Source organism: Polyodon spathula, chromosome 7 (genome assembly GCF_017654505.1).
Source record: "Polyodon spathula isolate WHYD16114869_AA chromosome 7, ASM1765450v1, whole genome shotgun sequence".
NCBI classification, from domain to species: Eukaryota; Metazoa; Chordata; class Actinopteri; order Acipenseriformes; family Polyodontidae; genus Polyodon; species Polyodon spathula.
In genome coordinates, this window is record NC_054540.1 from 34,316,392 (window position 1) to 34,344,138 (window position 27,747).

Below are 27,747 nucleotides of genomic sequence, written 5' to 3' on the forward strand. Positions count from 1 at the left end.
GAAAGCAAAAGACATAGTCTTTTGCCTTAAAGGGATTCATGTGACCTGAATTCTGCTCCCCTGGTTGAGTTTACACACCCTGTACTGATAATCCATTGCATAGCAGTTTGATCCATTCTTGGTTTTACTATGACTTAAGTAAGACACACCTGAGCTTGTTACCTATGCACTGTGGTTAATCAAGTTCTAAAACATGGAATGGGAGAGTCTGCTATGCAATAGGAGTCTTATTCCCATTCCTATTATGTTTACCTAAGAATCCACCTAGAAAACGAAGTTTAGGTGTGGATGAGAAGTTTAATACATGCAGTACCCCAAATCCGAGTGGTGCTAAACGAGATCAAATGTGTCCCTTTGATGTCCCCTTGAGCTAAAAGTATCTCCACTGTTTGTTCTCTTGACAAGGTATGTTGAACATAAAGAAACATTTGGAAGTTGATGCTTTTGAGCAGAAATTTATATATACATTTATTATATATATATATATATATATATATATATATATATATATATATATATATATATATATATATACATACACACACACACACACACACACACGCACGCACACACACGCAGTGCGTATAGAAAGTCTACACCCCCTTGAACTTTTTTCACATTTTGTTGTGTCAGTGCCTCAGAGTTTCATGTATTTAAATTAGGATTTTTTTTCCACTTATCTACTCACCATACTCCGCACTGTTAAGGGGAAAAAAGTTTTTATTGAGAAAAAATATATATATTAAAAATACAAAATGGAAAGATCATAATTAGATAAGTCTCCACCCCCCTTGAACTTCCGTCCCAGTTTCAGCTTTCTTGCAGAGGGCAGCAGGTTTTCCTCAAAGACTTCTCTGTACTTTGCTCCATTCATTTTCCCTTCTATCCTGACAAGTGCCCCAGTCTCTGCCAATGAGAAACATCCCCATAAAATGATGCTGCCACCACCATGCCTGACAGTAGGGATGGTGTTTATTGGGTGATGCACTGTGATGGGTTTGCACCAAACATAACGCTTTGCATTTAGGCCAACAAGTTCCATTTTAGTTTCGTCAGACCTCAAAACTTTTTGTCACATGGCTACAGAATCTGAGTGTTTTTTTGCATACTTCAAACTGGATTCAAGGTGGGCTTTGAGTAATGTCTTCCTTCTTGCCACTGTACCTATAGGCCAGATTTGTGGAGTGCTTGGGATATTGTTGTTGATGCCCTAATAATTACTTTCATTGCCATGGTAAAAGCCAGTGGAAAAATGGTACATCCTGCCATTATTCCAACTTCTAGGCATTGCCATGTAGTGCTGAATTCTGAAGTTGAAAAACTAAAGTGTAAATCTCCAAAGTAGGCTTTCACTAAATTTGTTATTGTCATCAGTACGCTGAAAAAAATCAAATGCTGCTCAAAGAAGTTCATGTGGCACTGAACTATATGCATTAACCAAATCCAGGATTGTCACATGGAGCGCCTTCCTCTCCTTTTTTGCTGATTGAATTTGCCGCCAGATTACGCTGATGTGTTCTAAGCATCCTGGGAAACCTGGAATGCCTGTTTTTTGCACTGACGTGTCAATGAAGCAGTTCTTTTAATAGGTAGGTTGACAATCTCTGAGCAATAATGCTGAAGAAAATCTTGCCTTCTACGTTTAACAGAGAAATAGGATAAAACTGACCGATGCTTGTAGAATCCTTTTCTTTTGGTATAAATTTCCACAGGATTTGTAGAACTCCAGAAGCACTCCTGTGCACTCTGTATGGAACTCCATTAGGCCCTTGCTTTTTTCACAGCTTGCTCTACTTCTTTCCACTTAGGTGCACATTCCTCCATTTGGTATTCGGGTGGATTGAAAAGTGGTATATCTGAAGGAATTGACATAGGCTCCTGCCTTTTTGAATCTGTATGTGTTTCCTCCAAATATCTCTCCAGCTCAAACATAGATGATTTTAGAGTGCCATTTTTCTCAATGATTTATATTCTTTATAAATTTGAATGAATCTTTATAAAAGTTAGTTCTCGGACGCTCTTTCTTTTTGTAGCGTTTCCGTAGGCGCTCAGCTCTGCGCAATGTTGCAAGCTTATCTTTTATGACCCTTTGTAACAGATTGAGTCCCTCCTTCTGACTTTGTTCTGCTTTTCTCCATTGCTTCCTCAACTGCCTCCTTTCTTTAACTAAGCGTTCAATCTCCTGCTGCCGTCTAGACTTTCCAGGAATAGTTTGTACTTTTTCCTTCCTTTTTTCAATTCCAAACCTCTCGCTTCCATATGCGTAGATGATGTCCCCAAATTTATCCAGCTTCTTTTCAACTGTTCCATTTAACCTTTCCAAAGTAAAACAGAGATCTGTGTTTACTGTGTCCCACACAGTTTTCTCACAAGCTGTTGTTCATTTAACTCCAGGCTTGGGCCCGTTGAGGTTTTTTTCTCTCTTACGCTGGTTCATCTGATCGTGTTCTCAAGGATCATTAGGTTCATCACTATGTGTATCCACGCAAGTCCTCCTCACGTCTATAACAGGGCTGCTGATATCCTGCGAACTGTGGTTTGCTTCCTGTCACTGGATTTCATTCGACTGACTTGACTGACTTTGTAAGAAGTACTGATTAATGTGAGGCCCTTGCCCCTTCTCCCTCAAGCATTTCATTCTCCCTTGATGAATCTTCAAACCCCTGACTGTTGTCGCGTGAATCTACTAATGTCATTTCCAGTCGGACATTGGCGCACTTAAACTTCTCGGTTAGAACAGAGATTGGTAGCTGCAGTATTACCATAAAGTCCCACTCTACTGAGGCAGCGTGGAACTCCCAACCATTTCCTGACGTATGAACTGATTAAAGCTTCCAGCTTCTCAACTGTTGTCAAGGAAACCTTGTACATAGTCAGTGGCCGCAGCAGTCTTGGCAGTAGACCAAACTGAAAGCACCAGAGTTTCAGTTTGCCTGATAAAGCGCTGCTGTCTATGCTCTTCAACCCTTCCACTGCTTGTCGTCTAACTTCTCTCACATGAACTGTATCCTTTAGATCTCCGTCGTACCATCTCCCTAGACTTTTCACTGGCTTCTCGGACACTGTTGGTATTGCCTCAGCATTAATGTAAAATCTTTTATCTACTACTTTACCTTCAAATTATAGAGATGCTCCTTGATTTAGTGGGCTTGAATTGCATTCGTGCCGATTCAATGTTACTGGTTAATTTGCCCAATAACCGATTAGTGCAGGCTACTGTTGTAGTCATTGGTGTCATGTCATCCATGTATGCTCGAATTGGTGGTAGTCGCATTCCAGAAGCCAAGCGCTCTCCTCCCACTACCTATTTAGATGCCCTAATAATTACTTCCATTGCCATGGTAAATGCCAGTGGAGAAATGGTACATTCTGCCATTATTCCAACTTCTAGGCATTGCCATGTAGTAAATAAAATAAAATTCAAATAAGAGCAAAATAAAGAATACAGTAAATAATTATATTTAAGAGCAAGTTTGACTAAGAGCAGTTAACTTATGATAAAAATATTTGCTTATACGAGTGAACAGGTTTTCTGTTTTGTACAGGAAAGATAACTCTACTTAAAACATCGGATCAGTCAGTTTAAAATGGTTTATCCCAGCTGGTATAGATTAATCAATCTATTCCTTCGTGCTAGAGTTAATCTGAGAAAGTTGCAGTTTTGTACCATGGAATACTAGAGCACAGCATTCCAGTGACAGGGAAAGGGTTAATCCGATGTAAGTCTTTGTGGACTGCTGAAATCACCCTGTGAAAAGCATGGTCATGAGCACTAGGTGGCAGTGTTTCCATGTCCATTATCTCAAAGCAGCCAGGTAGGTTTACTCTCCGTTCACTTTTGTTCTCAAGTTTCTGTTAGTTCTCATATTTTTATTACAATCAAGAACGGGCTGTACGGACACTTTCTCCCATTACTAAAAGAAAAATACATTATTGAAGCTACCTCTCGATTTTATTAGAGCATTTTCCAGCACTGATCATTTCCCCTGGATTTCTTCAGCATAGGGGACATTTTCTGCTGTCAGAATTACCGACAGTTTGGATGTATTATGTACCAAGTCATTAAGGGCAGGTTGTAATGTCAGAGTCTGGTACCTTGCAGTGCTGATGGCAGTCCCTGTTTATACCCTTAAGGGACGCTGGGTGTATAGGGTGCCGAAGCCTTTACATCAATGGTTCCCAATCTGTTGTCCACGGCACAGCATGAGTAAACTCCAGGGTGGTCAGCAACAACTCCCAAAATTCGGTTACGCGGTTCTTGCCAAAAACTATTTCTACACAATCACACTAAGCAAAACAACATACAGCTTTCAGCAAGTGATATATCATTAAGATATGTATGCAGAGTGAATTTTCCCCTTTTATCTGTTTTATTTTGTTATGGGTGCGTTTATAAATTAATATATAGTACAGCTCCCTTTGATGCTATACCAAGCATCACCTTCAAAGCCACCATTAACTGAAACAACTTCCTAATGTAAAGCAAATAGTAACTAAATAACTTACACATTATGAAAGCATATCTGTCTAGTCAAAATTACAGATTGAATAACTAAATTAAAAAAACAAACAAACAAACATTTCATTTTCAACAATATATGTGCCTTTTCAACAATATATGTGTTGCCATGGGGTATAGGAGTATACCATTATTTCAATAAGTATTTGGAGAGGTTAGCTGCATATAGTAACAGAAGGTAATGTGAAACAAAAAGAGGGCATATTTTTAGCTTGAGTTGCGAACAGTACCATAGTGTGAATGATCGATTTCAGCTCCATGTTATTATATGTGTTTATTCAGAAAGGTTTAATATCCCACAAATATGACTATATGCCAAAAGGAAATTCTGTTAACACTACTTCAGGGACTAATGTGTTCTTGCCACTGTCATGTTTAACCAAAATGTTATAAATCCTATCGACTGTGTGCCACCAATCCTTTTTAATTTACACATCGCAGGCCACCAGAAGTGGTAATCCTGTACACTCTTCAGTTATTTTTCAATTTTTCAAATTGCTTCTCACCCACCTTGTCTTTGTATTCCAGTATTTTTTTTATATGTACATCGATCATCGCTGATCAATGAGTGGAGTAAATTTCATTAGAAATTGATAGATTGATAGATACACAAGGTTGCGTGGACCAGCACTAGTATTTACACTTACTGGCTCCGAGGACAACCTGACGATTCGGGTTACGTAATAAACAGTCCTCCAAAGCACTTGTATCGAGAATTTGGAGGTTTTAACTTTTGCGGTAAATAAATGTTTCGTAAGCCTTACACTTTACTGAAAGTAGCTCAGGCTAGCACTGAGGAGAGACTGGCAGCTCAAGTAAACTATCAAAACCAGTGGTTCCCAATCTTTTTCAATGATGATCACCTTGGTGTTCGGCTTTTTCCCACAGACCACTTGCAACATATTTTGAAACTAATTTGTACGTGTACTGTACAAGTACATGCAGAAAGTACAGTATTTATGTAGCATACCTTTCAATGCGCCTGGGCTTGAATCTTGACAGCATTCCTTGCCATCAGCAACTTTCAATGAGCTGGTAGCGAAGATTCAAGCCCAGGCATCTCATTAAGTTAGGTATGTTACATAAATACTGTACTTTCTGCATGTACTTGTACAGATACACGTACAAATTAGTTTCAAAATATGTTGCAAGTGGTCTGTGGGAAAAAGCCGAACACCAAGGTGATCATCATTGAAAAAGATTGGGAACCACTGGTCTAGATAATGATAGTCACAGGTTACTTGAGCTGCCAGTCATTTAATAATGATAATGATAAGCCGAACACCAAGGTGATCATCATTGAAAAAGATTGGGAACCACTGGTCTAGATAATGATAGTCACAGGTTACTTGAGCTGCCAGTCTCTCCTCAGTGCTAGCCTGAGCTACTTTCATTTAATAATGATAATGATAATAGTAATAATATTAATTAGTACAGTAGTGTAGTTGAGCTGTAACACCGTTCTGGTACTTTTTTCTATAGGCAGAACCTTGACTTAAGAATTAAATAATCTTTACCAATTTGTAATACACGCATTTTCAATTTGTAATGAAAATGCGTGTGTGGCGCCCGACCGGTCTTTTCCGTGTGGAAATCAAATTAGTCTTTCCTTTGAATAGGGACCAGGAACAAAAAAATTGGTGGCTGGTTCCCTACATACCAGTTTTAATGGTACACTCCGAATAACTGAGTCTCAGATAACCAGTGCATATTTTAAATGTTTGCAGAGTCAAGAGTCCTCCTGCACAATTGTCTGAGTTCAGTCAGTCATCCTTGTCCTGTGATGAAGAGAACTTTAAGGACTTCTGTTGAAAACTACAGTACTACTTTAAGAAGGCTAACATACTTTTAGCAGCAGTTCTGTTGAAGAAGACAGCAAAAGTGCATCCTAGGACTGTGGCCATAAACACGGGTTTAAAGCTGCTGTGTATATCAGTCAGTGCAGAGACCCGGGGGATTGGCCTTGCAACTGTCTTAGTATGGCACTTTGTGCTCTGGGGGTAACATTGTAAATGTGCAGGGAAACAAGGTGTATAAGCTATGATTTGGTGGTGGAGGAATGAGATGCCGGTGGGGCTGGAATGTATGTCCTTGTTATTCTCGTGTCTCTGATTTGGGGAAGGTTAATTATGGGCAGCGCTAGAATTTTTTTTTTTTTTTTTTTTTTTTTTTTTTTTTTTTTTTTTTTTTTTTTTTTTTGCAACGCCCCACCATATTTTGGAAGTAATCGGCCAAAAGGTAGCCAGATTGTGTTTTTTAAACCAGCCAAAAAATGCACTTACTATTAAGATATAATATATTTTACAAGAGCATGAAGAAGTGCTACACATTTATTAAATAATAAAAAAAACAATGTAATGTTTGTAATTTATTTATGTGTCTGCTTTGCTGTTTATTTTTCTCACAATTTACAGTACAAGAACCATTATTTTTTATTTTTTTTTTGTCTGATATGATCAGTGTAGTATTGGGGGGGGGGAAGAAAATATTCAGAATGTAGCCTAAAATTAAATTGTCTAGAACTGTCAGCGGATAGTCTTTAAAAAATAAATACAAATGAAAAAAAATTCTAATTGTACTGATACAGTTCTGAAATTGGTGACGAATAAAATATAACTAAGCGTTTGTGTGATTCGTAATTTTATTGAATGGGGAGGATGTGATATACTATACAGGGCATCGTTGTGATTGAAGACAAGGGAGGATGTGATATACTATACAGGGCATCGTGGTGATTGAAGACAGGGGGAGGATGTGATATACTATACAGGGCATCGTGGTGATTATATGAAGTTCTGCACTGGTGATGACCTCATAATTGAAAGGAATTGAACAAATCATGAATGATAAAAACAACCAAAAAAATTACCAAACTAAAAGTTCACAAAAACAGCATTTACCAGCTTTTTAGATGCTTTCAAAACAAGTCAAATGTGGCTGGAAAACCGACAATCTGGCAGCACTGATCAAGGGGGAGAAGCCTAAAAGTTGCATGCGAGTCGCATGCATTACCTATTAAACGTTACCTCAAGTTCAATGTACAAATAAAACACAAATTTGTGTAATTTATTTGAGAAAACTCAATATTTTAATTGACGTTCCGGTACTTTCAGGTTTAAGCTTGGTAATTATCTGTAAATATTTATCGCCCAGGCCTGCTTAAGCAACAGAATCCTGATTAGAGTGTGTTACCGTTTGACAGTTTCCCAAGTAGTGAGGGCTGCCCTACAGACCAGGTCAGATGCCAAGGTAGTGCCTGATATACAGGGTTTTATTGCCATTAGATAGCGGTTAACAGTGTCGTTATTGTTATTTTATATCTCCTGATTTGCTGATTTATCTCGTGGCATTCCTTCAGTTTTTTTTTGTTCCTTTAAGCCAGGCATTCTAGCTAAATGAATGTTCCATGTGGTCATGCCCTGGAATGGAACCTCCTGATTGGTGGATACAAGTTCTGAGGATTATAAATGATGTAGTGATTGCACTTTGCTTCTGCTTTCCTTCAGATGGATGTTTTTTCTTCTCTTCCCAATGGCAGGTGTCTCAAGAGAGCATCCACAACAAAATGACTCCGTCCAACCTGGCCTGCGTGTTTGGGCTTAACCTGATCTGGCCGCCCAGGGGCACGGCATCACTAGGGGCTCTCATGCCTCTAAACATGTTCACAGAGCTGCTGATTGAACATTACAGCAAGGTCTTCAGCTCCCGCACACCACCCAGTGAAGTGCTGCCCTAATGCAGAGGGACCATAAGGAGCCACGCTGATCACTTCCACAGCGTGAAGACACCACCACTCCTTCCACTGCCCAGGGAGTACACGTCTTTCCAGAACCGACAGGCACTGTTTTAGTGGGGTCTATTCAATTACCACCACTTTTTTTTTTAAATATCAAAATGAGATTAGGATACCATTAAGAGAATCTCACACACTGTTAAGAGGTGATGTTTTTCACAAAGTTTGAGTGATTCAAATTACAGTGTTGTTCAGCCCCCAAGTTTAGATCTGTCGGATAGACCAGGGGTAGGCAATTCCAGTCCTGGAGGGCCAGTGTCCCACCTGGCTTTTGTTCCAACTGTGCTTTAAATTACTTAATTAGAACAATAATTGGTAATAATTGGTCCAATTAAGTAGTTTAGGGCAAAGTTGGAACAAAAGACAGGAGGGACACCGGCCCTCCAGGACTAGAATTGCCCACCCCTGGGATAGACCCTCTTCTCTCTGTGTAAGTACTTTGGGCCATATTTTCAAATGCTTCCTCTGTTCTTTAATGAATTCCTATTTTTTAAAGGTGAGAAATTCATGTTAGTTATAAAAAAAAAGCATTGAAAATCAAAACTCCTTGCGAGTGCTTAAGGCAACTTGAAACATACCTGGTTTGGTTCTAGTTTTGTAAAATTGAGTGTTTAGAAAAATGGGCCTATTTGAATGATCTTTGAAGAGCTTAATTATAAGGGATCTGAAGATCATTTTAACAGGGCCCCCAAAACTTCATCCTTAATGCAAAAAAACGAGTGCTCGGGAAGAAGATGGTTTCTGGGGAAAAAATGTTTTTATATTACAGTGATCCATGGCGTATCTGACTGTGGTGGGACCAGAGTTAAGGGCAAGCCACACTACAGCGTTTATTCACTGCGTTTCTGACGCCAGTTGATTCGCAGTGATTTTTGTAGTCACACATGAGCGTTTTCCTCTTCTTCAAATGTCCATTGGAACGCCTGGTTCTAGCAGTGCATTGTTCTTTATAAGCAGCATAATACATATCTCGATATGCAATACAAACAGGAAATATTGGAAATATGTGAGGAAATCAAAATTACAGCTAACATTATTTAAATTTTAAAATGAATGCATTGCTTTACCTGTGAATGTGTTATATATATATATATATATATATATATATATATATATATATATATATATATATATATATATATATGTTTTACTGTTGAAGCAAAACACCTACTTGTATATTGTGTTTTCTATCAACAGAATTACCACCAATGAATTGAATCAAATCCACCACTTTCAGCAAACACTGCAGCTCAGAAACGACATAAACTGCAGTGTGAAGTATTGTGGTTTAATGAAGTTAGATCAAATTGGCTACCTCTGCTTTTAATTTTATTATTTATTATTTTACATACTGGTATTTTTTCACAGGTCAGTGGTATTTTTATTATAGTGAACCCGCATTCATCCCCTTTTAGGTCACCACTGGAACAACAATGTGGCAGCCGCACTCGATTCATATTGCCTCCAAATGTAGGAGGACTCTGGAAATTGCAGCGTTTTTTGTCACGAAATCAAACCTGTTAAGATTTGCAGTGTTTTTTGGAGCAATTACGCTCAAGCATGAAAGGCATTATTCAATTCCATAAGTTTTCAAAACGAAAAACACTAGGACTAAACACTGTAGTGTGACTAGCCCTTAAGGGTGTTTTAAATACCATTATACACAGCTGTAACAGTTACTATATTCACACAATTATTGTTTTGAGATTCAGCTTTTATTGGGGAGCTCCCTTGAATCCATTGTTTAAAAAGATACAGGGTATTAATGTTTGTGACAGAGTAGCCATCTGCCATGTGGGTGCGTGCATTCACTGCTGAGTGACAGGCAGGAGGTCGAGATGGAGGTTGAAATTGATATGCCCCGCAGGCAAACAGGATTTATTTACATATCAACACATTGAAGATCTCACCTGGCACTACCAGCAATGGCAGCGCACAGAGCACATACAACACAGTGTAGGAAAACTTTGATAGGATCTACAATCTCTGAACTAATCTTCTCTGTTCAATAACGTTGACTAATAACGTTCAACTAACGTTGCTGAAGAGATTGATCATGGGGGATTAACGTTGAGGGTGGATATGTGACGGGCGGATGTTACTGTACTGATTACAAAAATTGGGGGATGTTTGTGAACCAAGGTTATGAAAACAACATTGTTCTCATATAGATTGCAGTGTCTCCAGGTCATGCTTCCTCCTGCAACAATGCCTGTTTTTGTTCCCACAATACGCCACTCATTTTAATTCGAGCACCAGCATTGTTGCAGCGAGGGAGCATGATGTGGATGCACGACAGATGTAATGTTTATAATTCTCTTTCTCCTATCGAACACTCTTCAATAAAACTTGAGGAATGTATTCCCCAGGTGATTTTTCTGGCACACTGTAATAGCAAATTGTACATAACTGCACTATGTATACAAGGTCTAGTTTTCCATAGCAATGCATAAACAGTAACTGTGTCATGGACAGCGGGTGCAATATTACATAAATATGGGCTCGAGATAAGATGTATAGTGGAAAACTATTGTCCCTGAGGGGGATATAGAGCCCTATTCACAAAAGTACTGCCGTAATAAAACTAATTTTATTTAAAACTAACGAAAGTCATCCATATTGCTATTAGGGGTTCAACAATTAATCGATGCATTGATTATTGATCATCTGGCCTTTTAAATTTCAAGAGCTTCAATTTACATAATGGTGAATTGATGCATCAAATTAGAATCTACAGTTGCCGGTCTATAGTCTACTGTTGCTGGTTTGCATTAAAACCTTGCGTGTGTGAGAGTGTGCTTCTTTTAGTGCTAGTACGGTAGATTTTAGCGTGTTGCTAGGATACACACTTCAGGCCTCTACATTCATGTTGGACAAGCCAAATCAGAAGCAGGCCTGTTGTGTTTGCGTTTTCTTGATTTAAAAATTTAGGCAATACGTTTTTTTGTTTGACAGGATTATATTGGCCCAAGGATTATAAAGAGGCTAAGTCGTATATTCACTGGAGGACACTATCAGGAGTGAGCAACCCTGGTCCTGGAGAGCCGCAGGGTCTTCTGGTTTTCATTCCACCCGACTTCTCCATTACTTAATTGAACCAATTGTTGGGCTGACCTGGGCCAGGCTGGGTCTCTCTTAGTTTATTTGATCATTGTAACTGTTTATAGTTTTGAATTGTAGTCCATTTATTCCGCGCTTGTTAGGTGCGTCAGGTCCAATTTATTTTAACACGCACTGTTTATTTTACATGCACTGTTTAATTTTTTTTTCCACAATAAAACAGGTTTAAAACGCATTGCATGGCAAAACGACATCAGTACTGCATCTCTAGCCAAGCCCCACCCCTTGTTCACTGTATTTTTCACATACCTCTTTTTAGACGTGCATACTGATAAATCCTCTCCTGATCACTCGTTTTATCACCAAACTCCTCAAAAATGTGATCCAAGTCATTATTTTATTACTATAACATCTCAAAAAGCTCTGCAAATGTCCGTGATATTCTTTGAGCACTGGATGTGGAAGCAGCTATCTTCTTTGTTTGTGTCCATCTTATCTCTGGTGCAGCTGCTAGCTCTATTGCTCACACGCCCCTTTTTTCGGCTTCATTCAGCTCCTATCAGTCTCGGCTAGTGAATGGTTTTCTCAGCTTTTTATGGAGAAAAAACGACCGGAGACCTGTGCTTTACTTCTTTTTGATGATGTTGGACAGGGTCCGACATCAGACTGGACAGGGAAAATCGTAATGTCGCACCTGGTCCGACATAGGACCGCAAATGGCTAAAGATACCCAGAAAGCCAGGATTGTGGTTCTCCAGGTCCTGGGTTGGCCACCCCTGCATTATGTCAACACAATGGGAACAATAGTTTTTCACAAAACCCCAAGTACCGAGGATGCAATAAAATGTGTTTTATTGAACTCTGGAAGATGGTTCAATAAAACATCTGTTGCAATGTACCGCTGCTATGAATAAAGACCATTGTTAAGGAGTCCAAGGGCTATAGTGCAAGGATTCATTGGGAAGGTGTGATTTATGGAAACAAGCTTTTCTAAAATAAAATTCAATTTAATCAATGAAAACTTTTGAGATTTCACTTTGATGCACTAAAAATTTTTTTGCTTGGTTGAGATGGTAAATTCAGTTGCTTGTGTGAAGATAGGCAAAACAAAGGATTCACATTTCTTTCTGTGAAGAAATATTGATTTAGAATGTATCAAATTACACAAATACAGCTTGTGTTGTGATTTTTTATTTATTTATTTTTTAAGAAAAATGTATTTGGTAATTAATAGGTTAAGAAGGATTTGTTTAAGAAAAGTTTTCTTTTGACCCTTTGCTCTCCAAATTTGGAGGTGGAGATTGACCGCAGCAAGAATGAAGCAAGAGTATCATATATACGCCATTACATGCAGGGACTGGGCAAATAAAAAACTCGAATTGCTGGCTGTAATGTGGGTTGGACAGGAAGGTCTGCCAGGTGTTTCATTATTCCAGAGGGATCCTCTGTGATTTTGACCAGTGATTTCTTCAGGGTAATAGGGGCTTAAGCAAAGTCTATCTGTCTATTGCAGTTGTCTAAACACTTTCTTCCAAAGTGACTTCTTCAGAGTCATGCAGAAATGGCAGCTTACCGTCTGGCATCAACACACCCCCTTCTCACCCCTTCCAATTAAATCAACATTTCCTCAAGTCTGATATGTTTTCAATCCCAAACCAAATTAGGCATCTTCACCCCTGACCCCGTGTGCAGATGGCTCATTGTTGTACCCTTAATTTCACATTTCGAGTGGAATGCAATACAACAACAGGCCTGCTAGTTCATGAAGCAGACTCGCATTTTAATTGACATGCAGTTTTGTACACAGCAGTGCACCAACAAATATATTACCGTTTTTTTTTTTTTTTAATGCCTTTTAAAATAATGTTTCTAGTTTTGTCTTGAATACAAATAGATGCACAAAAAAGTAATAATTAAAAAAAATACAATTAATTGATTAGCCAAGCTAAAATGATAAATGTGGAATTTTTTTTTTTTAAATTATTGTTCTTTCTGTTCAGTTAATTGGTCAATTAAATAATTAGTCAAGCTGTTTAATTAGTCCATTCATTAAACCATTAAGTACCAAATAAATTATTTGAAAAAAATCAGAACACAGTAATTTGATACATTTTAAATCAGTTTTTCTTCCCAGAAAAAAATGCAAATCCTTCGTTTTGACTACAAACTGTTTGTTTGACAAACGTCCTGTTTTGAGGGCAGTCCAGTTAGACGTGTTCCTGTAATCAGAGCAGTGAAATTTCACACTCGCTATGAAGCTCAACATAGACAATGGATCTTTATCATCACTTTGGGAAACACCCAAGAAATGCATCATTTTTAGGATTCAGGTTCTTATTTTATATTGAGGCTCATAAAAGCATCTGTAGGGCTGTATTTGCAGAATTAACAGTTACATTTAGACTTAACTTTTGCAAAATTTGAGTAAGTTTTCATAACATTATAGTTAGAGAAAATTTTAATAACAGGTAGATGCCAGTTTAAAATGCTCCAAAAAATTAGAAAGTAGCCTAGGACAATGGCACTTAATGGGTTAATTATTCAGCATAAATGGAAAAATTGGGCTGTTTCACACAAAACAATAACATTGTTCTAGTCTTACAACTTTTAATTTCTGGCTATATTACCAGCAATTCCATATGAATTCATCATGGACCATTGAGGTTTGCTGTTGCTTTGGTGAAACTTTTTTGTGTTGAGAATATAGATTACCCCACTTTTTCTTCTGTGTGTTCATCCCCACACTTTTAACCTAAAAAACTCAAAGGGTGCTGCCGTCTTGGAACGATGATGAAAAGTCATCACAGCCAGATTAATTATCATAGCCCCCAACTCTCAGCCTTGCAGCAATTACTGCGCTCAATGATCACTCACAAATATTGACTATTGTAAACTGGCCACCTGTTCATGTTGTGGTAATGAGAAAGGGTAATTTAGTCAGCTTTTACCCCTCTCAGGCCCCTTGTTCATGGCATTATAAAATCCTAGAAACACCACCTTACCATTTAGAATCTCAGAGCTGCAGTGATATCACAGGTATGATTTGTTCAGAGTGGGGTTTGCAGGATTCACAGTAAAAATAAGTGTTCTGAAAGCAGAGCTGTCTGGAGCGTAAAACATTCTGTGTGGAACCAGCTTTGGCAATCGCTGTTGCAGAAACCCACTTATTGGGGTCAAACGAAGAATGAATGTCCCGTCCTGTCACACTGCTTACCTAGTGTTTGGAATGGCTTGCTCGTCAAAGTCTTTTTTGGGTTTATTTGAAGAGGGATAGTTTATCAATTGAGTGAAGCTTACAGTAGATTGTTAAGTGAGCAAGGGCCTGGGTTGGGTGACATTTCTCATGCAAAATTCTCAAATCGTCACATCAGCCATTGTTTAAAGCCAGGTGAATGGGATCCCTGTGATTAGCCTGATTCTTTAACTCATCTTTTAAACCCCTCGTGTTTTGCCATTATTGTCATACCAAGGGAACTTGTCAAACTCTTTTCTAAGCTAAATGCAAACCAGACTGCTCACGCTAAAATTGATATTGAAATCTATTGCATTCTTCCCAACAACCTGACAGTAGCAACTCACTCAAGTCTACTCAACTGTAAAAACAGATTGCAAATACAGGTGCAGCCCTTGAAATGCTGTGGCCTTGCTGTTCCCTTGCCCTGGGATAAATCAATTCTATAATGCAGGTCACGCTCCACTGAATTCCACATGGGAATCGAATGCTTAGGGGCAGCATCAATCCCAGAGCACAGTCTGCTACAGGCAAGTGGTTCTGGATTTTTAACCAAACAGCCGTGCGAGCAACTGGATATTTTGTATCTACAGTACATAACATGCCTCTTAAGTGTTTATTTATGATCTCTTTTATAAAGCTCCAGTCCCCAAAGCCAGATTCTGGGAACCAGGAACATTACTCATCCACTACTTCAGGAACATTCATAGATTTTATGTTTTTTGTCTTAGTTTCTTATAGCATTTCTGGACATAACAATATTGATTTGTTTTAATAGTTATAAATAATGTCAAAACAGCCCTCGGGAATCTGTGGGACAAGAGTTAAAACTAGATGATATCAATAACGGAGTAACAGTACACTAATCTCATAATACTATATGTATTGGGATATGTGGGTCATGATGCGATATGTATCACAGTACATGTTATGGTCTTGATGGGCTATTTGCAGGATGTGTAGTAAGATCATATGGTCAGTTAATGATGGACCATTTTGTTGAAAGATAAAAATGATACATAAAAACTATAGGCAACACTCTTCATTCAAGAACCACTTGGTGATCAATTGAGTTATGTTATGCTTTCGGGCTTATATTACGATACAAACAATACTTTTATTACAGTAAGATATGTCATGTAAGTATCACAGTTCAGCGATACACAATGAATCGTTGCACCCCTGATGTAATCTCCATTGCGAAATACCTTCTGCCCTTCTCCAATCTAAAGAATGGTTGTATAAAAATGGACAGCAGAGAGATTGTTATTGATATCTTTAGCATCAGAAAAATATCTTTGGATTAGAAGTGGAAACTGAAAACTAAAGCATGATCCTCATTAATGTGATGGTGTATTTTCGATTCATGTTGAAGCTGATCCTGTTATAAAGGTTGCAACAACAACAAAAAAGCCTTCATCGTACATCTAGTAAGTTTAAAAAGATTGGAAAAAAAGAAGCAAGACTACACTTAACAGGTCGGCCATCAACTTCCATCAATCAGTTTTTAATGCATCATAAAGAAGTAAAACTACATTGGCATATTTAAGACAAAACACTTTTGTTTCCTATACACCCTATCCCATGGACAGTCTCCTTTTCATATTTTTTAAAAGCCCTGCTGTTAACAGTCCCAGAGACGTTCCGTCTGAATGCTCTGTTGTCCAGTTTCAATGTCTTCTTGCTTTTCGGCTCGCCATTGCAAAAAAACACATTGAACTTGGCAAGCCACAACCCAGTGCATAATTGGCAAACAATAACCGTAGTATATTTCGATCTTTGTTCATTGATAAAAGAATATAAAAAATCTTGTTCTAGTGTCAAGTGTATTAAAATAGATCTGTATAGTACTGCACAGTTTCTCCCGGAGTTGTGAAAATGGTTGAAGGAATCAACTGGCTTCAAATACGACTGCTTAAGGGCACGTTCTCACCGTGCTCTGATATGGTCAGTTATTTTTTAAATGGGCTTGCCTTATGTCACCACTTCAGTAGATGTTGTTCATGCTCTTGGAACAGTTGTGCAGTATCCCTTTGATGACGAAATTTGATCTGAAGAGACCACAGGTGAATTGGAAAGCCTTTCCCAGCGGATGATATGCAATAAAAGAATCTCACATCACGTGAGTACATCCCCAAGTCCTTGGTGAGGGAGAGTGATGGGTATCGTTTCAGAATAACCTCTCTGGACACCAGATTCCCACGCTTTCTGTTACACCTGTACTGCAAAGGTTCTAAGATTTGAATGGGTTACAATACCTGTGGTTACAATCAGTATTCGGCAGGTTGCTTTTAATATTAGGGATCTGTGTTCTTGTTAAAGTATTGTTTATTTTACAGTGGGACAAAAACTATTCAGACAGTTACCTAACATTTCAATATGCACTTGCTAGTTTTGTATATTAATGTAAGGTTCAATTGCATAAAAAAAGAACAAAAAAAACTGCTGCATAAATTGTTACAACTTGTTGCATTCTTGCTACAGTATTTGCCTCTTTTCTTGGCCATTGCTGATACTAATAACCCTTAGAGAGAAAGCTAGCACATATTCAGTTAACACAAGTTTAGGTACAGTCTACCGTCTAAACTTCCACAATAAATTCCTAGTCAGTAAATACAATTTGATTAGATATTTTATTTATCTTCTTTAATAGTCAGTTTGAAGTTAAAGTTACTTAGCTTTCCTGTGAACTTTTTACACAATTGAACCCAACTGGTAATTGATAAAATCATGCCAACTGTACATTTAGGGTGTACCAACTGTTCACTAGAGCTTCCACTTAAATCCTGAACAGTCTGTCCTGAGGGCTATGCAGCTCTGCAGACATTCGTTATTTGTAACCCAGGTGCAATCTTTGAATCCTTGCTGCAGAAAACATGTGGGCTGGCTGCTCCCTGAAGGTCAGTTCTGATAGAAACAGAACATTATGTCACAGTCAGTCTGTCTGTTTTTTAATAAGTACACACATAACTGGGACCTTCTCGGGACAGGACCTTTTCAGTGTCCTTAGTGTCTGGATAAGACTATTAAAGCAAATTAATCACTGATCACCAAAGAAAGCACAGGGTGACTGTATATCTTAACTGTCCTGCCAGAGTGGCGTCGTGTGACTTTCAGTGCTTGTTTCTGCACAAACCAACTCCTAGGTCCTACATACCCAGCAAAACTTCGGAACTGGCTTCTGAATAGGGACACTGCTTTCCATGGGTCTGTGCAGCAGCCTTCTTGTATTGTCTTCACACCAGGTGTTTGTTTGAAAGCTGCCTGTTTTCTTTTTCCACTCTTTGAAAAGGACAAGTAAGCTGGAGAGCTCCTGGCCGGTGAAGTTTACATCCTTTTAGTAAACTAGCAGTTATTGCTCTTGTTGAGTGTCACTTAGAAACAAATTTAAAAACAGAACAAAGCAACCCTTTTGTGAAAAGGTTACGTGTAAAGTCATGTTTTATTTTATTTTTTTTAGATTTGGGCAATATGATAAACACATAATAACACTGACAAAGGCACTGGCCATGACGTTTGTATAAGAAAGTTCTTATAGTTTTTTAAGCAGAAAGTATAATGCGTCTAGAAATCTAGAAGTATTTACAGAAATCTACAGAAAATTCAAGGAATTACCGCCAGTTTTACAGAGCTGTAAAAAATGATAGAAAACTATAGAAAAGGGTGTGATCTACAGATACAGCTAGAGGACAATGGCACAAATCCTATGGATTATTTTAAAGGATGAATACCCAGAGGGTACTCGTTCTTCCCAACAGCCCGCAGTTGTGTGAAAAACAGGGTGAATCCATATTATATTGACATTCAACATGGGTTTTGGGGGATTTAAAGCGTATTTTGTGTGAAGACAGTACAGGCAGACCCTTGTAGATTTGTACAGGACAGGACTTCGAAACCTGTCATTAGGATGACCCGTTGTAATACAGTGGTAGCCTTCAGAAACCAATTATAAAGATTCAGCTCCCTCCAAAAAACAATACAGAACCATCACACCTTTCAGCAAACCCAACAGCCCATCCACAGAAAGCAGACTAGTATTTACTGTACATGCTCTATACCTTTCTCAACAGTTATTTAGGTTTACCTTATAAATTTTTGCACCCAAAGGGATACTGCATATTTATTTAAAAACAAACAAACAAAAAAAACAATATACCAATAAATCAAACTAGCGTTTCTTTTTTTTCCTTATCGTTTAACATTAGTAAAAACAACAGCAAAAAAATTGTCACCTAACACTTCCTACCAATGTAGGCCTCAGGGTCTGAATGAAAGGCTATAGTGAGAATAGCCTCAAAATTAAACAATAGGCCTGAGGCCTAGAAAAGGCCCAGTCTGTCCCTTTGTTTATCAGGAAGACTAACTAGTAAAAGTGTTCTTGGATTTCTCTCGCTTAACAATATCCAAGTAACAAGGACAAAAAAAGGAAGGTCTTCACAAAATACAAACCTTCATCATTTTGCAGCCCCTGTAAAACAAATTCTGATATATTTGTAATGAAACCTCCAGACGTTTCACTTGAGGCAGTTTATGTTTGTACCATATAGTGGATGTTTTTTGGCAAGCGACACGCCAGGTGTATAAATTCATATAATTATTATTAGTATTAGTATTATTATTAATATTACAATTAAAAATAAATAAATAAAATAAAAATTAACTGCAGTACAAAAATTTAAAGTTTTTTGGCATATTTTCTGTACTGGCAAAAGTATATTGGAAAAAAAAAATAAAAAAAAACGCCCCCACCCCCACACACACTTACAGACGAACATAAAATAATCAACACTAGGCTTGCCAGAAAATATCTACAATAAGGTGCAAGCGGAAATAATAACATCTTTGCACAAAATCAATATGTGAGAAAATACATCGACAGCAAGTTTGGACCTGTAAGAAAAATAACAAAAGAGTTGTTCTGTGATCCCTCTTCAATACTTCACATAATCGATAGGCATCAGCAGGAAAATACTTCCTTTTCATGAGAAATGCTCAACTCCGTAATGTCTTTTTTTGTTTGTTTTAAATATCTGAACTGTAATACTGAAAAATGATTCTTTGTTTTGTTTGAAGGCTCTTTTGATCCAGACACAAAAAATGAAAACATTTCCCCCAGCCCCCTTTCACCTGAATACACACGGCAGACTTGGAGAACCTAATCAGATTGAAAAGGACAGTCCCACATTTCCAATGTTTTTTTTTTTAAAGAAATAACTACTGCTACTAATAACTAGTTTGTGTCTCTCACTATGTGCAGAACTTTAAAAAAAAAAAAAAAAAAAACATCTGCCGTACTGAATACTATTTTTTTTCTATCGGCCGTTTTTTCTTTTTTAAATTCATAAGTACATTAAGGCCAAGAATAAAAAACAAAAAATCTCATAAGCACTGAAGGTGTCGGAGTTACAAAATATGCATTGACAAACTGTTTGTGGGATATAGGATTGCCACAACAGCTGTCTATAAACTGCATTGGTTAGTATTTTCTATGGTGTTTCAGACCTATAAAAAGAGTTAATTGTTCTTTAGATGATGCTCGCGGTGCTCGGCTTGTATCTTGACTCCCCCCAGGCATGTCAGTTGTTGCCCTGGGCCTGAGGCAGGCCTTTCTGCAGGGCGCCGGCGGGGTTGCTGGCAGTGCTGGCGGCAGAGACAGGGGCGGGGCTGCCGCAGCTCGTGGGCTTGATCCAGGGGATGGTGAGGAGAGGGGAAGCTGCTGTGGTGGTGGCAGTCATGGTCACCTGGATCACCTGGTCTCTCTGGATGAGTCGGATTAGAGCCTTCAGCCGCTCCAAGGAGGCCTGCGTTCCCCTCTGCACCGCCAGCAGGCTGTTTTTCAAATCCACACATTTCTGTAACGGAGAAATGAGAGATCTTGGAGTTAGTCTGTTCAGGAGTGCAGTGCGTGGGAGGAGAAGACTGCAGTAATACTCTTGATGGGTCATGTTAGGAAGTGCTTGGGGTTTCCCAGTACTCTTATCGTAGTACTGGGAACCCCTATCATACTCTGATGTGAACTGAGCTAAAACTGGAAGTGACTTAAAACACATTTCAGCACTCAGGGTGATCAGACAGTGCTCTGTCGTTTCTTAACAGTGATTTTAGATTTGAAATTATGTGTAATTTTGTTTTTTTACCATCAGAAGTGGGCAGAGTTTTGGCATACTAGTTACACATACTTGGTAATACTCGTTACAGGGCATGCCTCTAGGAATTACATAACACGAAACGTACAGGCCACAGTGCTAAAGAAATATATTTCAGTGTTTGTGTTACAGTCATATAGCCTAGTCCTGCACTTCTGAGAGAAGCCACATTTTGAATAAGGACCATCAGTCTTTCATAGAGGAAAGATACATTGGGCTTAAAGTTACTGCTCATCTCGTAGAAAAATCTGTCCCAAGTTTAAGGGCTTCTAAATGCACCCTAAAGATGTTTCTTAGTGGCCTTTGGAAATTAGGTGCTGCAACCCAGTACATTTCCGAACTCAACACAGGAGCAGAATATATGCAGAGTTGTGGAACTGTGATCAACACAGGAACACAATAGATGCAGAGTGTGGAACTGTGATCAACACAAGAGCAGAATACATGCAGAGTGTGGAACTGTGATCAACACAGGAACAGAATACATGCAGAGTGTGGAACTGTGATCAACACAGGAGCAGAATAGAATACATGTAGAGTGTGGTACCGTTATTGAGCTGCCCAGCTGCCTCTCTTTCTCATCCAGCTGTTTGTGCTCACTCTTCAACTGTACACTTCCCTTCAGCAGCTTCCTCTTTTCCTCCTCCTTCACTGTTCAACCACAAAAACAGACCCCCGTGAAACTAACAGTATAACAGTAACAGTATCGCCCCTGTGCACTTGGAGGCACCTGGAGCCATACCAAGAGATGAAAGGGTAAAATACATTACCTCAACTTACAGTTTCCTCCCCTATATATATATATATATATATATATATATATATATATATATATATATATATATATAGATAGACACACACACACACACACACACACACACACACCAATATATTCCCTTTATAAATTAAAATTATAAAACCCCTAGGGCTGAGACGTTTGTGCAATCTGTCTCAGGGATGGAAATAAGACTCCTATTGCATAGCAGTTTGATCCATTCCTGGTTTTATTAAGGGTTTAATAAGACACATCTGAGGTTGTTACCTATACACTGTGGCTAATCAAGCTCATAGTAAAACCTGTAAAGTGCTAGGCAATAGGAGAGTTATTTCTATCCCTGTATCACTAAATGCATCAGCACAGACAAGGATGGCTAATTTCAGCAACGGAGTGCATTGCACCTCAAATCCAATTCCAAACACCTTTAACAAGGTTTAAAAGAATACATTTTAATATTTTCAAGGAATTTTGTTTTATATGGTGCAGTGTGATATTTCCAGGATTTCTTTATTTTTTTGGTCTCTCCCTTCAAGAGCTCTTAGTAAACATGAAAAAGATGAGCAAACAGATCGTGCTGTTCCAATGTGTCTCTGTGTTCTCTTCATACCTGCTTTGTGTGTGATGTAGGAGTGGACAATGGCCAGGTTCTCAGGCCACGCCATGCTGTCTTCATTCAGCACCTGTTGAACAAACACACTTTATTATTGGTTTTGAAACACATCAGACTCTAAGCAACTGCTTGGAAATTGTGACATTGTTCAGGGATGGAAGTAAGACCCCTACTGCATGGCAGTTTCATCCATTCGAGGTTTTAATACAAGCTTTATTAGCCACAGTGTATAGGCAACAAGCTCAGAGTAAACTCAGAAGTTGTTATGATTAAGTATGTGTATGTGTGTGTATGTGTATGTGTGTATATAATATATATATATATATATATATATATATATATATATATATATATATATATATATATATTATATATATATAATATATATCCATATACTTTCCAATATCTGAGAAGATATGTCAGGGTCAGGCTAAATCGCAGTTTGTAAAGGAAAAATGTAGTCCTGGTAATTTAAAAAGTGGCACCGAAACTACATTACCCAGAATCCTCAGCTGGCCAAGAGTTAAGAAATGCAGGGTTTGTTAATGGGAAACACTTGTGTATAGTAAAGGCTAACCATATAAACAGATGTCTGGCAAAGGTTTTGTTGGCTGGGTAGATGCATTGGCCTGAATGTAGAAAGAAAGAAACGGTATTGTGATACTTTTGTTTGGGGACTGATAAAGGGCTTAGCTGTCTAGTTATAAAGCAAGCCGGGATGAAAAGGTGCTCTATATAAATATGGATATATATATATATATATATATATATATATATATATAATCTCCTTCAGTGGCAATACACCAAAAAATAAATGTAGAGTGTATCTCCCGGTTAAAAAGCAAGTCTGCTGAAGTCAACTCTCATTAATACGAATTTCAAGGGACTGGCTTGTCAGTAATTCTTATCAGGAGTCTAAGCAAAACGCATCCTGTCAGTTTTTACAGAAGTCAAATCTGAAATCTTTGTAATTACAGTACAATGACAAGTATTATACATTATTTAAAAGTACTGTGCATTTTATTGAAAATACAGTTAGAAATTGACTTTTAAAAAGTATACATTGCAACTTGAAATATGCATTTTTAAACCACAAAAGCAAGGTGTCCTCAATATCAGGGTGTTGAGCAAATCAGAAACGCTAACAACTTGCATCCACAGTTTGCTGTTCATAGACCTGCAGTACTGTATCCTGTTTTTTTAGAATGGCTGATGTTTGTGGGAATGTTGAAATCTTTCTTTTTCTTGTGCAGCGGTGCATTATCCTCCGCTTTCAGAACCTCCACTGTCGTTTGATCATGCATGTTTTGTTTGCGCTGGTCACTCATTTCTATGCTTCATGGAAATGGCATTGATATGTGAGCACTATGGCAACTCGAAATGCATCCTAAGAGCAGTAGTCCAAAAACATACAGAAGAGAGACGCTAATCTGATGCAAGTTAATACATTTACCAATTTCCTTTACAGTCAGCCGTTCGAACAAGGGCAATTTGTTTTATTAAATATGTTCTTCCCAAGAGGGACTCCAATATAATTCAATACAAACAGGAAATTCTTGTTAAGTGAATTTGGATTATAACAAGTCATTTATAGTAAGCGACTGTTAAATTAGGCTGGGACCATGTGGAAAATTTGTAATATCAAGAAATGTGTTTAATCTGAGTTTGTCTTAATGATAATTGATTGTGTGTGTGTGTGTGTGTGTGTGTGTGTGTCCCACACATGTGTTACAGCAACCATTTATATATATTATATATATATATATAATATATATATATATATAGATATATATATATATATAAGGTTGAAAATTCCAACTAGAAACATGTGTTAGCACAGCCATGTGAATTTGAAATAACCGCTGGGCAGATCCCTGAAGGCATGCAGTGAAGGGTAGTGTGAGGGGTGGTCTCCCTGGGCACGTACCTTTTTTTGGCACTTTGGGCACACCCACATCCCTTTGGGAAGCGTCTTGAGTGGGGGATCCAGGCAGTCGGGGTGATAGGCTCGGGAGCAGGTATCGCAGGGCTGCAGCTCCCCATCATCCTTACACACTGCACAGTGTTCATCATGCACAATGTCATCCTGCACACAAGAGAGGAAACACAATGTCATCCTGCACACACAGGAAACATAATGTCATCCTGCACACAGGACAGGAAACACAATGTCATCCTGCACACACAGGAGAGAAAACACAGTGTCATCCTGCACACACAAGAAACACAATGTCATCCTGCACACACAGGAGAGGAAACACAGTGTCATCCTGCACACACAGAAAACACAATGTCATCCTGCACACACAAGAGAAGAAACACAATGTCATCCTGCACACACAGGAGAGGAAACACAATGTCATCCTGCACACAGGAAACACAATGTCATCCTGCACACAGGAGAGGAAACACAATGTCATCCTGCACACACAGGAAACACAATGTCATCCTGCAAACTAATATATAAATGAAACCAGTGCAATGTTTCCATACTCCACACTGCAAGGACCAGGGCCCTGTTCCTCATAGCTGGCTAACTGAGTTAGCCAGATAACTCTCAGGATAACTTGACAGAAGTCTGGCTTTTTCCATTCCTTGAAGCAAGCTTAAAGTCTAGCCGACTAAGTTACCATAGCAACACATCCTTAATCTTAAACCTGCTCCAGCGCAGTTAGCTGGATCTGTGTATAAAAACTCGACTTCTACCCATGAAAGCGCTTGACACAACCCTCTAAAATGGCAGTGCCCTTCTATAGAAATCCCATAGATCAAGGAACAATTTGAATTAGATTAGTTTTTTGTAGGAAAAGAGTACTGAGAGATCGCCAAGATCCTTTGCAGCAGATGTTTTTGTATTTGAGTTCTATAGATTCAGGCGGCAAGGTATCATTTACCTAACAAATCTACTTGAGCCGTACATTGCCCATACCTCCCGGGGCAGCCGTGCGTTGACAGCAACGCAGACTATATGCTGCACTTTTTTGCTAGTGGTGCATTCCTATACTCAGTTGGCAATGCTGAAAATATCGGCAAAGCCTCTGCATGCCGTGCAGTCCGAAGGGTCTATCTCCCCCTAAAGAGATTTCTTAATGTGTTCATCACATTTCCGGGACATACAAGGGGAAACGCCATTTCTATGCAATCACAGGTAATTTACTAGGTTATATGCAATTTAATGAATGAATGAATAGGTAATCCCATCGTTATCGTTTATTAAGTAGGCTACGTTATTATGCAGAGTTCCCCAACGTCATTGGTGCTGTGGACTGCAGTCAGATCCCCATCAAGGCACCCTCAGGACCAAATGAGGCGGATTTTGTGAACAGGAAATCCTTTCACAGCATTAATGTACATGTACTTATGACACTATCACTTAAATGAAATAAAAAATGAGCTACAATTCATGCAAATGATGCAAATAGTCCAACATTTTAATGACAATTACACAATGCCAGTGCTAGACAGTAGGTTTCAGACTTTGGATAATACTGAACATCATCCATGACTTGACCTCAATTATTCTCAGATGAACTGTGACAGATCCTGCGACATCATTGTCGCATGTGCGGTGCTCCACAAATTAAAAAAAAAAAAAAAAAAAAAAAAAAAACGTACGCATTTAGCTTATCTGCAATTTCTTTTCCATGCTTCCTCTCTGGACTTGGCAGCAGCAGCAGTGTTGCATTTAGTTGTGATAATGCTTTTATACTTCTCAAAACTTTCCATTATAAACTCTTTCTCAATCAGGGTAAAAAAAGTTGCTCTCTCTTTTGATGTTATCTTTCGTGAGGATCATTGATTCAGTGCTCTGCGAGTACGCACAATTACCTGGATTTCTTAAGTCGGAATCAAGTTAACGGGACACTTTTAGCCTGTATTCGCAGTCGAGGAACGGAGATAGCCTGACTTCAATTATCAGGTTAATCGAATCTGGCTAACCTCTGATTAGCCTGAATTAGTTAAACCAGCTACAAGGAACAGGGCCCAGATCACACATCCCCACTGTTTACAGACAACATGGCATGCAACACCGAAAACACACAAACACCATGTGGTCACATGACCGAGGCCATGAGGTCACACTTCACATACCTTCCAACAGAGATCCTCATTGGCTGGCGTACAAATGGGAAGCAGAAGAGAGGTTAATAGCTGGCATTAGACTGGCAGGTTATGCGTTCTGGAGACAGCAACAGGGTTAGGTTACAGCCATGCATTTCAACGAGAAGAACCGCTAGGGTTTAATGCTGACAACTGCTGAGTCGTAACAGCACTTTAAGAACTGATCAGTTGTAATGTCACTTGCTGTTTACTGTTTGGCGGCCATTTTTATCAGTCAGTGTAGTGCTTCCCTATGCAATGGCTACATTTCTATTGTAAGCTCAACAATGGACTGTTAACATGCATGTTAGGGTTAGAATGGTTCAGATGTTATTTTTGATTTGGTTCAGGGGAGTTTTTTGTTATTTGTTTCGCATTGCAGGTAATTCCTCCTTCTGAGTTTCAATGCTTTTGTTTTTACTCAAGCGCTGCTAAGGTAGTTAAATGAAAACCAGTTAGTATAAAAAGTTGCATGCTACCTTGAAAAACGATGTTGTTTAAAGCTCATTATTATAGAGTTTCCAACTAATTTTTATTTATTATTTAACTAGAAAGATCGAGCCTTGTTTTACTGAGCTCAAAGCTTTCATCTTGACATCAGTAACTGAAAACCAGGAGAGCTTTTTATTAGCATGAAGTGAAATGTTTAAGAAGAGTCAGTTGTACTCTTCTTTCTGACTAGTATACACTAATGAGGCAGAATGGTGCTGCCGTTTCAGCAACGCATTCCAACGACACAAAGGTAATACAGAACATTTATCAAGATCTTTACAGCTTATTTAAATATATTTTGGCTTTTGGACAAGTATCTCAGAAACATTGCTAGTTCATGTAGCCTTATTACCCTGCCAATAATAATAATAATAATAATAATAATAATAGTGGGGCTAACAAACACCGCTTACCTCCTGCTGTCAGGAACAAGGGGTTATTTAGATAGTTTGATGCAAGTCGTTTGCGCTGGAAGAGAGAGGAACGACAAAAGACACATGAGATACAATATACCTGTTTGCATGTATCCTTTAACTACATACATTCGCCCCCATAAAATACATCTAATCCTAGTTACCAGTAGAGGTGCAATCAGCAAACCAAATTCCTAATCAAAACTTCTGATACATGAGTACATGGGAATCAGCCCTCTAGTGATCTCAGTTCCACTCTAACGAGCAGGGAATGTGCTGCGTACCTCAGGCTCGAACAGACCACTGTAGGCCGGATTGGCTGTGCTCCTCCTCTTCCTTTCCTGCCGCTTGCTCTGGATTTCTGTATGGAAATAAAAACGTCCTTGGCATTACAGTCAATAAGCAGGAATGTGTTTTCGCAATACAAGGACTGGTGGCTTCAACTCAAGCCACCAGTCCTCACAGTAGATTTTGTCAGTTGTGACCCCATGAAAATATTCCTTTATCTCTATATTGTATTTTACTTCAAGGAAGAGAACCTAAAAAAAATTAAAAAAAAAAAAACCTTGCGTGAAATGTCTGCCTATACAAAAATGTATGATA

At 38.6% G+C, this 27,747-nt stretch overlaps 2 protein-coding genes across 7 annotated transcripts in view; one reads left to right on the forward strand and one right to left on the reverse strand.

Annotated features, from left to right (window-relative positions):
* LOC121318567 (rho GTPase-activating protein 8-like) overlaps positions 1-8,581 on the forward strand; it is a 43,343-nt gene extending 34,762 nt beyond the window's left edge. For 3 of the 4 annotated variants that reach the window (XM_041255377.1, XM_041255376.1, XM_041255375.1), the window contains one exon: positions 8,058-8,580. In XM_041255377.1, coding sequence (XP_041111311.1) covers positions 8,058-8,255 — 198 coding nt within the window. In that variant the 3' untranslated portion in view covers positions 8,256-8,580. Of the gene's footprint in view, positions 1-8,057 lie in introns of all 4 variants that reach the window. The other variant, XM_041255378.1, reaches the window with a different exon arrangement.
* Positions 8,582-13,839: 5,258 nt separating this feature from the next.
* LOC121318573 (PHD finger protein 21B-like) overlaps positions 13,840-27,747 on the reverse strand; it is a 110,246-nt gene continuing 96,338 nt past the window's right edge. For all 3 annotated transcript variants that reach the window (XM_041255391.1, XM_041255392.1, XM_041255390.1), the window contains 7 exons: positions 27,429-27,505; positions 27,145-27,199; positions 26,231-26,253; positions 24,066-24,224; positions 22,136-22,208; positions 21,298-21,401; positions 13,840-20,456 (listed from right to left, as the gene is read on the reverse strand). In XM_041255391.1, coding sequence (XP_041111325.1) covers positions 20,181-20,456; positions 21,298-21,401; positions 22,136-22,208; positions 24,066-24,224; positions 26,231-26,253; positions 27,145-27,199; positions 27,429-27,505 — 767 coding nt within the window. In that variant the 3' untranslated portion in view covers positions 13,840-20,180. The remainder of the gene's footprint in view (positions 20,457-21,297; positions 21,402-22,135; positions 22,209-24,065; positions 24,225-26,230; positions 26,254-27,144; positions 27,200-27,428; positions 27,506-27,747) is intronic.